This window comes from Lynx rufus, unplaced genomic scaffold (genome assembly GCF_022079265.1).
Source record: "Lynx rufus isolate CCGP_SWC_20201006 ecotype Redwood Valley unplaced genomic scaffold, mLynRuf1.p SCAF_4, whole genome shotgun sequence".
NCBI lineage: Eukaryota > Metazoa > Chordata > Mammalia > Carnivora > Felidae > Lynx > Lynx rufus.
Window position 1 is genome coordinate 38788537 of NW_025814856.1, and position 16366 is coordinate 38804902.

The 16366-nt window shown below is 42.8% G+C and overlaps 1 protein-coding gene across 1 annotated transcript; it reads right to left on the minus strand.

The window, feature by feature from the left end:
* Positions 1-115: 115 nt before the first annotated feature.
* On the minus strand, positions 116-15816 carry PROK2 (prokineticin 2). Its single transcript, XM_047097202.1, has 3 exons — positions 15541-15816; positions 12022-12147; positions 116-1741 (listed from the first exon to the last, which is right to left on the minus strand). Exons 1-3 carry the CDS (start codon positions 15634-15636, stop codon positions 1637-1639), a joined length of 327 nt encoding a protein of 108 aa, XP_046953158.1. The 5' UTR covers positions 15637-15816; the 3' UTR covers positions 116-1636.
* Positions 15817-16366: the final 550 nt, after the last annotated feature.

Consider the following 16366-nt stretch of genomic DNA (forward strand, 5'->3'; position numbering starts at 1 on the left):
GTGCAACTGTGAGCGCCGGCTGAATAAGTTGTTACTACAAAATGGACGTTTCTTTTTTTTTTTTTTTTTTCTGCAACGGTTAGTGGGTTGGCATGGTCAAGTTTACTCAGTTGAACACATTTCATAAACTGTTTATTTGTTGACGTTGATTCCATTTACAATACTTGGTGGCTTTTGCAAGGCTGGGCCACTGGCATCACCTTAAGGCTATCGCCTCGCATCCTGCCTGACCACTCTTGGTAAACACTGGTCACTATATGCTGAATCAGTACAGTGAAATCCCTTGAGTCCATTCCTGATTACAACCAGTTCTGCATATCACAATTTTCCTTCTTGTTCCAAAACCCTCACCGATTTACACATTGTTTATTTTTTGTACTACCTTAAAATTCATGCAAACAGAACTTTCCTGTATGTAAAGTGAACACGCAAATACTGTTGGTGCTATTTTACCAATTTGGGGGTCTTTACCCATTTTAGAATGTGAGCTAATAGAAATCTGCTTGTAATAAAAACTGACAACAACTGTGACAAAAATAAGGATATAATATTAAAATAAATCAAATGATATACAATACTGTCATTATTCTGATACAGAATTTTTACACAGCAATATTGATATAGGGACACATGGCAGGATGTCAGGTAACCCATTACAATAGACCTTTTGGTTACAAGTTTAAATTACAGCTTAATACCGACTTTAAAATGGTAACTAGTGTTATGCCAGATTAAAATTAATACTTCCTCTTCAAGGGACATTTTCTGGAACATCTCTAATTATGAGACTTAAAAAATAAACTTCACAAGAAGAAAAAGAAGTGTAACATATTGGAGAAGTGTTTTTTACTAAAAAAACCAAAAAACCCTAAATCTAGAAATAAGGTCTAAATGGACTTTCCATGCCTTCTGAGCTCACACCTGTCACACATCGGATCTGAGGTTCTGTCGCATGGACAGGTTCCACGAAAGCTGGAGAGTATGCCCACCTCTACTTCATCCAGGAAAATTGTGGAGTGTCTAGTTCAACCACACACCCTTTGCTGTTTAAGTATCAGGCAAAAAAGCTTGATTTTCCACACTGATTTTCCCAGCAAGCTAAAGGATATCTAACAACCCTGTTCCCCTCGTTAAAATGCTAGAGGGCCCAGAAGGGAAATGGCAAAGAATAAGTGGGAGCCTTAAAATTCTTTGAGGAGAGAAAAGAGACCAGAGGGTGTGTGTGTGTGTGTGTGTGTGTGTGTGTGTGTGTGTGTGTGGTGGGCAGTGCTGGGGTGAGGGGGTTTCAGACAAAAAAGTTTCTGTAACAAAAGACCAAATTCTTATTCTCATTTCTGTAAAAATGGGTGAGTTACTGGCATTAAAAAAGGCCAGACCAAGCCAAAACACAAACAGGGAAATGAGAACCGGTTCCATAATGCCCCACACTCTACATTTCTATCCAAAATAGAAATCCTCTTTCAGAAAAAAAAAAAAAAAGTCATTTAAACATCAAAGATAGAAACATTACTTGGATAGCTGAGGAAGCAAGAGCATTTCTTTCTGGCATATTATACTTGTTGGGCACAATCACAAGTAAATAGACTTTACAGACATCATGTGGTTGTTCACATTTAAAGTTTCTACTCTGAAGTGATTACTTTCGGGCTAAACAAATAAATCGATTAAATGAAGTCCGTAAACAGGCTAAGCCCGGCATACATGGACATGTGTGATGCATTCTCCGCCCAAAAAATGGAACCTAAGATAAAAGAAAAAAAACTGAGTCAGAGCAGGAATCATTAAAAACAAAACAAAACACCAAAACACCCAAACACACATAACAAAAAACAATTCTCGAGAAATCTCTGAATAACAACAGCTGGTGTTATATTGTGAACTATTCATCAAGTAATATGCTCAGCTCTTTATATATTATCCTTTTCCATCCTTACAACCACTCTGTGAAGATGACAAATGCTTTAATTATACCCATTTTACAGATGAGAGACGGAGGCACAGAGAGATTAGTAACTTGCCCAAGGTCACATACCCAGAACTCGAAGCTTGGCTGGCCACCTGGACCAGAGAGACCAAGCTTTTAACCACCAAGCTACACTGCCTTTCACTTCTTCTCATTTTTTGGTCTGTATATCATCCTACTAATGAAGCTCATTAAGGAGGGCATAACATTATGGGCATGTTCACATTGATATAATGAGTAAATATGAAGTCACTGACAAGGATCAACATATAAATCCACACATTTGCACACAGATGGCAGAGGGGTCAAAATTCCAGGGAGGTGTGGGTTGGAGAAGAACAAAAGAGAAATCAGGGAAGGAGGCAAGCTCGAGTCACAGAAATGGAACAAACCAAGCCCTGGCCTAGGGAGAGCCAGCAGAGAAAGGTCGGATTCATCCCAAGAGTCTTGCAGTGGGTATTTCTCAGTCTTGCCCATGCCACGAATGAAGCTGGGCTAAGGAGGCAAGTGGCATGATGGTCCTTTGTCTGAGGGGCACGGGAGTACCTCAAAGTACATATTCTTTCTAGAGGCAAAGGACAACATCCATTCTCCCTCCCCTGGGAATCGTGCCCTCTTGAGAATCTGTCTACTTTGCAACTTTTAGCAAGAAACTTTCAGCCCAGGCCTGGAGGCAGTTGATAATCAATGAAATGGCAGATTACTCCCAGCCAGGGTAACGTGAGAGAGAGGCAAGCTCTTAGAGACTCATGCCTCAGGGATCCTTCTTTGGTTGACACATGGCACAAAAATGCATCCTTTCTGTTTGTCAATTCAGATGCTTTTTCCGCTAATCATTCTAGTGGATTTCCTAATTCTATTCCACCAAAAGAGGCCGCCCCATACCAATTATCTGTCTTGAGGAGGAAATCTCGGATACGTCTTCCAGATGCCTTCTAAATAATTTCTTTGCACATAAGAAAAGAAAGGCTGTGCAGACAGTGACAGAACCATTCTAACCTTCTTTTGTGGTTGAACTAACAGGACAAACCCAACTGTATGGTGGTCCAACAATGGTCAGGACTGATTATTCTGCGCACTGTCTTTGGGTTGGTACCATGCTCATGTCCTTCTTACCTCCTTTTTCCTTTTTCTTCTCTTCCTCTTTCTTCTCTCCTGCCTTCCATTTCCAAAATGGTTCTGGAAGGGCCAGGGAAATGACTGTGATCAATAAATACAAAAGGAAGAGAGGGAAGCAATAGGACGGCAGGGTGTGCATGGGGTGAACAGGCAGAGACACCCTTCTGCCTTTTTTTCACAAGGGCCTCATTTTCAAGGCTGCAAGGACAGTGCCTACATGCAGGTGCCACGGCCGTCAGCTCCATGCAGACTTGTGCGCAGAATGGTTCTGTCACTGTGTGTGTGAAAGGGCACACAGATGGCTAGCTCAGTTGTTGGCATGGAGACCATGTCAGAGGAAGTGGGTGCGGGTCGACTGGCTTAGACGATCACACGTGGACCGTATAAGAAGTTAGCACCCAGGACCTTCATCATCTATTCTAGCCCTGAGCCTCTGAGCGCTTCACTTTGTCAGACCTAAAACCACTGGCATGGGCCAGAGGTTCTGAGTTGGGGGGGGATTCTGTCCCAGAGGGCACATCTGGCAATATCCAGAGGCACTTTGGTTTGCCACAACTTGGGGGAAGGAGTGTCAGTCACATCTAGTGGGTGGAGGTCAGAGAATGCGGCTTAACAGCCTACAATGCACAGCACAGCCTCCCAACAACAAACAACTATCTGGCCCAACGTGCCAACAGAGCCGGCGTTGAGAAAAACGAACACGGGCAGCAATAATGAAGGAAAAGGAGCCGAAATGAGTGAACGAGAACTATAATACACACGTCCGGCTGTTTCACATGGACAACGCCAAGCGTGTTTCTTTCATTCACTCATTCAGCAGTAGTTCAGTGAGGGTCACCAGCACATCCATCCTCGTCCTAGGTGCTACGGATACAGAGATGGACAGGAGATGAAAGGCCTCTGCCGAGCATGGAGCTTACTTTTTAATGAGGGAAGACAGGTAACCAGCAAGATAGTTTAAGCTATGAGTAAGTGTCCTCATGGTGCTTACAGTCTTGTGATTTGTCCTTCAAGACACCATGATCACTCTCTGGCCTGTCATGTGGGTTCTCAGTACCCTGAAGAGAGCAGCAAAGGAAAATAACACTGGAGACCTGCCATGGCCAGGCTTCATAAGGCACTGGGCATCAATGTCACACCAAACCCGTGTGCCAGATTTTTGCCGCATTTTGACACAAGCCAAGTGGCTTCTTCTTTTTTTCAATGCGTATTTATTTTTGAGACAGAGAGAGAGCAAGAGAGAGCAGGAAACGGGCAGAGAGAGAAGGGGACAGAGGACCTGAAGCAGGCTCTGTGCTGACAGCAGCGAACCCGAAGTGGGGCTCAAATGCATGAACCATGAAATCATCACCTGAGCTAAATTCGGAAGCTCAAGCGACTGAGCCACCCAGGCACCCCGTAAGTGGCTTCCTCTTGAGCTGAAGTAATGTGGCTGACTGCAGTCACCCAGCTGAAAGTGGACATGTCACAGACCCAGTCCCACTTTCTTCCAGAGTTTGCTCTTTTCTCAAATACCACCATCCCCCAACTTTGAAGCTTTGTGAAGAAATCTCCTTTGTGAGCACATGGCACTTAGCCTGGTCCACAGGAGACACTGGAGAAAATATGTGTTAAAGGCCTCTCTCCTGGCAAAGCCCCCACCACAGACTATGTGCCACCTGAAGGCAGAGGGGTGGCCTTCCCAGATCCTGTGGCTTCTGCTCACTCGGCACGCCAATGCCTGGCACCAGGCAGGGACCCAAGGGGCTCATGCCACCAAAGTTAGAGATGGATTTACTGCGAAGCCAAAGAGGGTGAGGGCCTTCACTCGTGTGGTTCCCTGCAGGGCTTAGGTAGGGCCCTGGCAGTGTGTTCACAAGGTCACGGGTCTGTGTGACTCTTTAAAAAATATTGTGGGGGGCATCTGGGTGGCTCAGTGGGTTGAGCATCCGACTTCGGTTCGGGTCATCATCTCACAGTTTGTGAGTTCGAGCCCCACATCGGGCTCGCTGCTGTCAGCAAAGAGCCTGCTTTGGATCCTCTGCCCCGCTCTCTCTGCCCCTGCTCTTTGTGCGCTCTCTTGCTCTCTCTCAAAAATAAATAAAACATCAAAAATATTGTGAATTCTTCTTTTTCTTATTGAGGGCACCAACAGGGTATTAGCCTAGGCCCAGATCTGCCCTGGCAATCTTAACATAATGATTAGACTGTCTTGCAGGACCTTTGATACCTGGATTCCCTTGTCTTATTCTTATCAAGTCCACTTCCCCTCTTTCAATATCTGTCTTTCTTTCACCCCCTGCCAAGGATATTTTTCTTTTTTTTTTTTTTTTTTATCTGCACCTGCCCTTAGCGGGTTTTCCTCCTCCCCTTCCATCTGTGAGTTCATAATGACAAAGAACTCCATTTCTGATATTATACACTTATTAGATACCTGACATTTTCTCAACAGGCCTGTTCATTTCTAGATCTACATATACTGTGTGACAAACTTAATAGATATCTAACAGCCAGATACATTACAAAGTATATAGAAGATGCATATTCAGAGGCATATATATAGCCAAGGAGCTAACTATTCAGTCCAAATTTGATGGCTTATTTTAGAATTAACTCAATCCGTTTCTTATAGACTAAAATTTCAAACAGAAAATTCTAGAAATAGCCAAGGTAGAACCTTTAGAACTTTCCAGAAGGCATGATTCTTATCCATTTATGGCATTTTTAAAGAGAAAATAATAGCACTGCCACAAAACAAATGTATTGTTTGTAATTTCTCTCACAACAGAGTCAGTTTTGCTAAAGAAAGAAACATAAAGAAGGATACATGAGGGCGCCTGGGTGGCTCAGTCAGTTAAGCGTCTGACTATTTCAGCTCAAGTCATGATCTCACAGCTCATGGGATCGAGCCCTGCGTCGGGCTCTGTGCTGACAGTGTACAGCCTGCTTGGGATTCTCAATCTCTTTCTTTCTCTCTCTCCCCCGCTCCCCTCTCTCTTCCCACCCCTCCCCTGCTTGTGCTCTGTCTCTCTCAAAATAAATAAATAAACTTAAAAAAAAAGCATACATGAAGAAAACTGTGGTCATGTCACATAAAAAGCACTAGTCCAATATGGGAGGAATTTGGGGGGGGTGGGCAAAATGGGGAAAGGGGGTTAATGGAACAGTGGCAGATGGTAGCTAGACTTTGGATGGTGATCACTTTATACTTCAGATCTCAAATTACAATGTTGTATGCATAACTTACATAATTTATATACCAATTTTATCTCAATAAAAAAGTTACGTGTGTTTTTAATAAAGCCAGTTTTGTACATTAACTTTTGTCAACAAAAGTACATAGTTCACAAAATTTCAAATAGCCATAGTAGTGCCTAAAATAGAAGCCCAAAATCTCAGAATTTCTGCCACTCCCAGTCTCCAGTTTTAATAATTAGGAAGATCGCCAATGTATTTGAAATGGGTCAAGTCGTAAAATGTTTCTTCAATTTTTTTTTTTGGAGTAAGTATATATTCATACAACCCTAAATAACGCAATTATTTATCTTCCTGTGAGTAGAGGGTTCACATGGAGCTGCACTGTGCCCTCTGAAAGAGTAAAGGAAAACAGGGAATGAGGGGGTTGGCCTCATGGGTTGTGTGGAACTTCACATGGGTTGGGGAAGCTGTTGGCATATATGCCCAGGGCCTCTGGGTCTAGAGGGGAGTAAAATACTGGCAAGAAGGAAGGGTGGTAAGGATGGGTCTAGGGGACCCACGTGGCTCTCATCTGTGGCAGCCACAAGTACCCCGTGTGGTAGGGAGGACACACGAAGTATGTGCCTGGGTAGCTGCTGGGCACCTAATACAATGGTGCTGCTGTGTCCCCTCACTGCGTCCTGTGAGGCTAAGTACAATGTAGTGTGAGGCCAGGGGTGCCCAACCAGAACAATTTCCATCTCCCAAACTGTCACAGGGAACATTTGTCATAGTCCGGAGACACGGCTGGTTGCCACAACTGAGAGAGGAGGCTGCTGACCTCTAGTGGGAGGAAGTCAGGGATGCTGCTAAAACATCCTATAGGGTCCAGGCCGGCCCCCACAACAAAGAGCTATGGGGCTCATACTGTCAGCAGTATATTTAGAATATCTATCAGTATACAGACTAAAGTATATTTATGTCCTCTGAGTCTTTCTGACAATGAACTTGTATGCACAGCCATGATGCTGCCCTGAGGGAGAAAATGTAAATAGTGGCTTCTGACACCTGTGATAGGAAACATGAGGAAATTAATGTACTAAGCTTTCTTCTACCCATCTTCCACTAAATTTTATACTTACATAAGTTATATTTTAGTTAATATTGTTTTAAGAAGTACTCTCTATTCTGAAATTATAATTACAATGTTTTATCATTGTAATTCTAAATTTATCATTTTAAAATAGAAACAGCTAATAATTTTTAAAATCTTCTCTTAAAAAAAAAAAAAACCACAAAAATGTCCCAGGTTTTAACTGGAAAAAAAAATGTTTTTTCAGAAAAGGAAAATATATTGGTCAAGTATTGAATGCCATATATATATATATATATATGTATATATATATATATACATGTGTACATACGTGTGTATATACACACATATATATATATGTAAAACCCAGAAAACAAAAAACAAAACTGGTACAAAAAAGTGTTAAATATACAAAACAGAGCAGAAACAACTTTTTGGAGGAAACACAGTTGTTTAAAATGAAAAAATAGGGGCGCCTGGGTGGCTCAGTAGGTTAAGCGTCTGACTTTGGCTCAGGTCATGATCTCACGGTCCGTGGGTTCGAGCCCCGTGTCGGGCTCTGTGCTGACAGCTCAGAGCCTGGAGCCTATTTCAGATTCTGTGTCTCCCTCTTTCTCTGACCGTCCCCTGTTCATGCTCTCTCTCTGTCTCAAAAATAAATAAATGTTAAAAAAAAATTTTTAAAAAGAAAAAATAATAAATCACACATTATAAAAATAAAAGTATTAATCACAGAATGATAAACTTCCAAAGCCAAGCAGTAATCAGAACAGGATAGAAATGGCTAATCTTTGTCAACTGTGAAAAGTGTTGGTATTAATAAAAATATTAAAATAATGTTTTTCTTTTTAAACAGTAAAATACTCCTTGCAGACATACAATTCAGCAATTCATCCTTAATTGTTAGAAAATTGTTAAAAATGAATACGTGTTAAAACTTTCATTTGACCAAATATGTATTTGGAAAACATACACTCTGTTCTTCTTAGGGAGGATGATCTTTTATTCTACTTTTGAATTATCAAAAGTAAACTTAAAAACTGTACAATTATAAGATTATAGCCTAGCAGTCACTATCAAGTCCACAAGTTAGTTAATGCATCTGAAACAAAACAGTAAACTGAATCCAGTGACTATCAATTCCTACCTGTAGTTTGTAATTTCATTCATCAAATATTATTCACTTTATCAAAATAAACACACACTTGTGGCTAATGACTAAGTCAAGCCAGAATGGAAAGTTTAAAATTTAAACAGGAGCAGTCTGCACTTACTCACAGTCTGGTGTTTTAAAAACACTGATCCCTGTGACCCTTCTTTAAAAACAAAACAAAACAAACAAGCAACCCCCCCCCAAAAAAAGAAGAAGAAAGAAAGTACTGAACACGTCATATTAAAATACAATTTTCTATGCAGTGTCTACATTTTTACCATTTACCGATGAGCTATTAAACTGTAGTCTGAAGTTGAATTCTATATATTACATTCACCAGGAAACATTTACAAACATTTTTTTCCTCAAGTTGTTTTGAATACAATATAGTGGAGAGATAATCTGGAAATAACTAGATTTTTACCAGGATAAGTTAATTCCGCCCAGAACAAATAATAACTCCTGGACCTACTCTAAAAATAGGCCATTTGGGGCGCCTGGGTGGCGCAGTCGGTTAAGCGTCCGACTTCAGCCAGGTCACGATCTCGCGGTCCGTGAGTCCGTGAGTTCGAGCCCCGCGTCAGGCTCTGGGCTGATGGCTCAGAGCCTGGAGCCTGTTTCCGATTCTGTGTCTCCCTCTCTCTCTGCCCCTTCCCCGTTCATGCTCTGTCTCTCTCTGTCCCAAAAATAAATAAACGTTGAAAAAAAAAATTTAAAAATAGGCCATTGAAATAACCGATGAAAACGTATTTTCAAGACAGAAAAGTATCCAGGATGAAAAGTTGTAACACTGAGTTCTAGAAAAACTTTTCAGGTGGGCATCTGAATAGGGGAAAAGTTAAGATCTGACAAAAAGAAACCTTTCTTTTTTTTTTAATCCTTCAGTTCTTTTATCACTTAATTCTAATATGAAAACCATAATTTGTCATTAAAGACTTCATTATTAAAACTATGGTAAAAACAAAGTGCAGAGATGTACCTGGGTTTATGGGAGAAGAATGATTTTGTTTACTCTCAGAAATGACCTTGCACGAGACCTGAACTGGAAGTTATCTAGAAACCCAGGGAAACACTATTTGGTTCTCTTTTTTAAAATAACCTCAGATTTGGGAAGCTCATCAAAACTACATAGGATGTGACAAATTCCCATGCGGACACCATTATCTCTCGTCCCACACAAACCAGTCTTGGTTAACCGGAGTACAAAGCGTTCCAACGAAACCGCTTTTGTGGAGGCAGAAGAGTATGGTGATTCACACCACAAAAACACTGGCTGGAGCGTCAGACAGAAATGGAGCCCGGTGTCTCCCTGCGACCTATCACCTTGTGACCTCAGCCAGTTACTGAGTCTCCTCTGAGGCTGCAGGTGGTTGTATGCAGCACAGGACAGAAACAAATGTGCTTCATAGGCACATCTTGTATTAAATTAAAAAAACGCATATATAACATTTAGTACAGAGTGTGGGGTACGTCACAGCCTTCAACAGGTGGCAACTGTAATTGCTATGATTACAAACAGCAGTTGAGTAGAATGTGTCACTTTCTCCTTGTTTTAGCAAGCAGGCCACGTGACTCTAGTATGCAGGGAGCGTAAGGTTATGCTAACACTGTGTGAGAATGTCATTCTTAAAAGAAAAGGTTAAGAGTAGACTTTTCAAAGGCTCAAATGACTCACATGTACAAACGTGGACTTGCCCTTGATAAGGGTGATGAAAAACGAGACATCAATGCCAAGGGTGACTGGGTTGGTGTCACTTCCCCGCAGGGAGTTTGGCATTGAGACAGACAACTAACGGCTTACAACCTTTCCTGTCTTACATCGGCCAAGAATAAAAGGTGCATGTCATACTTTAAAATGACTGTAAAACCACAGGAGGGATGGTCTACGCAGAACAGGAAGTATTTCTCAAGGAAACCACAGGAAAGCCAAACAGCCTTCAGAGAGACCCAAACAAGTGGAGTCCCTATTACAGCTCACAGTACTAAAACAATCCAGTTTACTGCATTACCTTTACTCCGAGAAAGTCAAAATAGTAACTGTTATCTACAACTGTAGCATATGAGGAAGATGGTGGGCCTTACTACAGCTTTCAACCCCAAACTACATGTAGAAGGCGGGGTCGAGTTTGCTTCAAAAACACTCCATCTATTAAAAAAAAAATTGTTTTGGGGCACCTGGATGGCTTAGTCGGTTGGGCAGCCGACTTCGGCTCAGGTCATGATCTTGCGGTCCGTGAGTTCGAGCCCCGTGTCGGGCTCTGTGCTGACCTCTCAGAGCCTGGAGCCTGTTTCAGATTCTGTGTCTCCCTCTCTCTAACCCTCCCCCGTTCATGCTCTGTCTCTCTCTGTCTCAAAAATAAATAAAACGTTAAAAAATTTTTTTTAAAGTAGTTTTAATGTTTATTTATTTTTGAGAGAGAGAGACAGAGAGAGAGACAGAGCACAAGCAGGGGAGGGGCAGAGAAAGAGGAAGACACAGAATCTGAAGCAGGGTCCAGGCTCTGAACTGTCAGCACAGAGCCCGATGCAGGGCTCGAGCTCATAAACCGTGAGATCATGGCCTGAGCCGAAGTCAGCTCAATGGACTGAGCCATCCAGGCGCCTGGTCACCCCATCTATTTTAAAACAGGAGTATACAACATGGAGAGAGAATGCTGCAGAAAGACTGAGCTCTGCCTCCCAACAAGCCACCTGGCCTGGGAAATGCCTTTTGATGCTCTGGACTTCACTTTGCTGCTGGGTAAAACCAGGAGGTGGCACTAGGGGAGCAGTCACTGTCACCTGGTATTGCTGGGGAAGCCTGCCGAGATCCCATCATTTTCAAAGTTTTGATCTGGAAGGGCTGAGACTCTCCAGGCTCCACAGACTTTTCTGCTCCCTCCTGTCTCCTACCCACCCTTTCCTGAAGTAACATAACTGACAGACCCTTGCGGACGGGACAGTCTGCAACACACCCTCCAAAGCACCGTCCAACCCTGCCTTCATATGGTCATACCACTAACTGCTAAAACTGTCCAAAAGTGTTGTTGAGGTCATTAGGATATTTATACTTGAGATAAAAGAATAAACTGGAAAATTAAACGCCATTAACCTCTAGGATTATGAACTGTACTGCGTAGACTGAGGGAAAATAGAGGATTTTTAAATTAAGATACAAGGTAACTGTATCATTGATGGTTTTCAGTAAGAGACAAAACACAAAGTTATTTACCTCTGCCTTATCAGTACGTCTGATATTTGTATTTATATTGTCCTAAATAATTTTTAGGCAAATTCACGGTTTTGAAGTTATTTTTATGACATGTTTCTAAGGTCATGAAAGCCATGGTATGAAAATGATTCACAGGGTGAGGACAGTAGAGACACAGCTGGTTATAATGGAAGGAGAGAGGGGAGAGGACGTGGTTCCCCGTCGTCACCTTCTCTCACTTGTGATTTCAAGCACATTACCCTGGGTTTCATGCCATACAGGCCTTGCTGGGAGTTGAGTTACCACAACGTAAGGGAACCACTGAGCACCTGGGTATATATACTAACTTTACGAGTCAGCGGATGGCAGCTGTCTCCCACTTTGCCCATAGGTGTGCAAATCCTTATGCTCTTAACCCAGATACTAACAGCACAGCACATGCCTCCACCACACTGGGGGTCCTTGTCGCAGGCCTGAAAAGTAACAGACAGACAGATAAATACAGATAGCAGGGAAGACTCAGGCTAAGGAAATCCAAAATTAGCAGTAAAAAGGGCTCTTTAAATATCCAACCACTAGGATTTTAATACTCACGCATAAAAAATAACTGTAATCTTCATTTTCTTGAACATATTTAGAATAAAATGTGATCAGAAGAGATTTTCCTAGTTTAAAAACAATGGCCTACATAATGGTCCATACATTATGAAAATCTTAAATCAATACACACAGAAAATGTTATGTGTGTTAAAAAACGCACATAGAAAATCACCTCTCTTTTCTAGGATTTTGTGGCTGAATTGGCTTTGAACTTGAAAAACGAGGCTACATTAGTCTTATACCATACATGGCCATTAGGAACTACATAAATTGAATCAAAAGATTTTATGACTATTAACTGCAGAATACGTTGGGCCCAGTTTTAAAAAGGGATTTAAGTGGTCTCTAAATCTGGCATGAAATGCTCCAGACCCATAAAGGCACTGATGTAAATTTTAAAAGTGCTCATTCTCCCTTTCAAATATTTGCATTTTGGTTCATGAGACTTGACGTTTCTCACACTACTGACTTGATTTTCACCATTTCCTCTTTAAAGAAAGAAATTTCATGGGTTGGGAATGGACAAACCAAGACTTTTGTCTTCTGTTATGCTTTTTTGGGGGTAAGTAACCTACAAAAAGGAAATTATTGGCTTAGGATATACATATGTGTACATTATAAAATCAGTGGAACTATTCTTTAAGATTTATCCGATTTAGAAATGCAAATGACAGATACACTCATCAACAATGATTACTCAGGCCATCTGTTCCCAATATAAAAATTGTAAATACAAGTAATTAAAGAATCAACTATGGAGAAATTTTCATACTCTCTCTAAATGGAAATAAATAATGCAGTCTAAATTTATTTGCATGAAGATAGATCTAAAGGACAATTGTTCCTTCCTAGAACCAACAAAAAATAGGAAGCTTAGTTTGAGTGGTGTGCAATACTCTGTTTTGCTAGAGCTAAGGTAAAACATACTGTACTGTATGTGTAAGAAACTAAAAAGTCTACAATTTAGACAGAAATTCAAATTTTTTACGTTTACTGGAAACAACTAACGCACTCCTCCGAAGTTCTTTTTCTTCAATGTTTTGGGGCCAGTCCCAAGTTCTCAAAACATAAATATATGAGCACACCCTTGTTTACTATTTTTCTTTAAAAACTACGAACCATCTAGCCCCAGGGTTGGTTTATTTCCCTCATGAGAATTTTTTTCTCATTCTATTTAAGGCAACTATCTGATCAAAAACTACAGTTTTCACTTCCGACTGTTAGGACATTTATATGAAAACATCCAAACATTTCTATTTTCCAATTTTTATGCGTTTGCCAGAAATCACGTACATGTGGCCTTTACATTCCGTAAATGAGAGGTTCAGTACGTGATCTTTTCCAATACGTTCTTAACAAATCTATGTGGAATATAAATCAATTTCAAATGAACGACATATATTACAAAAAAAAAAAAGGTAAATATTTAAGGTGGAGGTTTCAGGCAGTATTTTATATCAACAGATGCCCAAGACCCAGAATTCTGAAGCCCCACTAACCCTTTTTTATACGACAATCAAAAGCCAGCCAAAATCTTTTAAAAATTCAATCAATCACTTGGATGTTTAACATCCTGAAGACGAGAAGTTACTAAGTTTTTCATTTGGCTCCAGATGGTTCCTGTCATGAAGACATAACTACATTTTTTTATTGCCATGTCGCTTAGAGAAAAATTTTTAAAAAATCACTGAGGTAAAACAACAACAAAAACAGTATATGTAAGTCCACGCTAAACCTCTCTAACAGATAAACATTCAATGTGATAAAATTTCATTTTTGTAACAAAAAACTTCAGTTCTTGGAAATATTCACAAAGAATTGCATAGGTTTATGTATTTTTAATTAGACAGCTGTTGCCTAATGCCCTGCATCCTTAACCCATTGCAGATCTATTCAAATAGTGTTGTCCTGTGAATGGAACAAAAAGATACTTATATTGCAGAGGAATTCTGGGCTCAGAGGATTAGGGAGAAATTTAAAATGAGCCAGCAGGGGAAGAGGGGAAAAAAACCCCAATCATGTTCCAACTCATATATTAAAAAGACCTGTAAAAACTTTTTTTTTCCAACCACACTGACAAAGCTATTCAAATACATTTTGTAAAAACCTCTATTTTAATAAATACCACAATGCTTATAATACGTATTGGATATAACCAAATACTGTTACTGTGCAAGGTCTTTCAAGATGCTATAAACCCTATTAACTAACTTGGGAGAGTGGAGCTTTATTTTCTCAATACAATGACATTTCCCTCAAATTTAAATATTTCATTACGCATCATCTGTTCAAACATAAAAGGTTTATTGAAATCCCATGATGTGCACTTAGATAATTGAAGTAATTTCATGGAGGTGTTAATTTAAGACTTAAAAAAAAAAAAGAGTAAAGCAGGTGAACAACCAGGAAACGGTAGCGGTTTTGCATTGTTGATGTTAAAATAGACAAGATTTTTAAATTTTGTACTGTAAACTCATCCTTCGGGTCCACCCAGAGAAAACTGTTGGTAGGAGCAGGAGAGAAAACTGAATCAGCTCCTACTTCCAAAAATGATGAGGACAACTTCTCAAAGCTGAAACTAACACCTACATTGCAACCTACTCCACAATTATGCCGGGGCACTGGAGGTGCTTTATCAGGAACTGGAAATGGAGAACTTTTACAAGGAAAACCTCAAGACACTGGGGGGGGAGGGGGGAAGCCCTGGAAACAGAAGGAAGTGCCCCCATTGCTTTTCAAAGCGCACACATGGCCTGGACCAAGTTATTTCTAAGGGTTTCTGCGGAGGAAGCCAGACGAGCAAATTCCTTGACCATAGGACAAGTCTCAGGATTGGGGGATATTCGTCTTGCCCCTTTGCATTTCAGAAAGGGCCTCGCAAATGGTAAGGTTCGAGGCTGGAACGTCTCAAAGAAGTACTAGAGAAGACTCTGAAAGCAAACTTCTTTCAGTTTAACAGAAAAACCGACCAAACTCGAGGAGAGAGCTTGTAAGGAGATCGGACGGAAACAAGCGGGAGAAGGTGGTGATAAAGGAGGTGGGTAACACTTCGCTCACTTTTTCTTCCAAGGCGCACCCAATGTCCCGGACCGTCTGCCGCTTTTGGAGCAGCGCACCTCTCCCAGCGCGCCAAAGGGCCACCGGGGCAGGTGTCCCTGCCCGGGGCGACCCTCCCCGTGCCGCTCCCCTCCTGACCCACCCCCCCCACCCCCGGGCGCAGCGCGGGCGCGCATCCCGGGCGGACAGGTGCGTCCGGGGCCGCTTACCCCAGTGATGACGGCGGCGTCCCCGGCGGGGGGCGTGAGCAGCAGCGGCGGCAGCAGCAGCAGGAGCAGCAGCGGGGCGCAGCGCGGGCCCCTCATGGCGCCCTCGGGACTGCGCGGCGGTTGGGGGCCGTTGAGGGGCGCGGGGCCGGGGCGCGCTCGCTGGAGCGCGGAGCGGCGGGCGGGCGGGCTGGCGGGCGGCTGGCGCGAGCCTGCGGGCCGTTATAAAGGCGAGCCCCGCCGTGACTCACGCCGGCGCCCGCCCGGCAGCACGCGCGGGGGGCACGGCGCGGGCACACACCCCACGCCCCACGCGCACACGCGCGCCCACCCTGGCCCAGCGGCCCCGGGACGAGCACGTGCCGGCGCGCGACTCCCCGCGCCCCCGCCCCGGGCGCCACGCAGGCAGAGCCCCCCGCGGGGCGCCCGGCTCCCGGCCCGCGCCTCGCCTCCAGCCCGCCGCCGCCTCTCACACGCGCCCGAGCCGCTTTGTGGTCTGAGGCACGCTCGTTCACTGTCCTGGTTTCCAAAGCTCCACGTGCTCGACGCCTAAAACTTGCAGCTCATTTGCTGTGCAGATGTTTAGGGAGCGCCTACTACGTGCCAGGCGCTTGGACACCCGGGGGAGTGGGGAGGGGAGGGACAGGAGCCTCGGAACCCTTTCATTTGTTCTGCAGGTCTTCACAGAGCGCCTGCTGCATGCCAGGTACTGCCACTGGGGTCTGGCCTCATGGTCCAATAACCGAACAGAAAAGGCACACATCAAACAAATAAGCCGGGAAACGTGGAAGACAGGAAAAAAGAACAAAGGGCGAGCAAAATCACCCCT

Coding starts and splice junctions, on each gene's coding strand:
- PROK2 (XM_047097202.1), bottom strand. CDS start 15,636: ATGAGGGGCCCGCGCTGCGCCCCGCTGCTGCTCCTGCTGCTGCTGCCG. Junction 12,148..15,540: donor ACGCCGCCGTCATCACTGGG/GTAAGCGGCCCC, acceptor GTTACTTTTCAG/GCCTGCGACAAGGACCCCCA. Junction 1,742..12,021: donor GCCATCCGCTGACTCGTAAA/GTTAGTATATAT, acceptor CTTTTATCTTAG/GTTCCATTTTTTGGGCGGAG.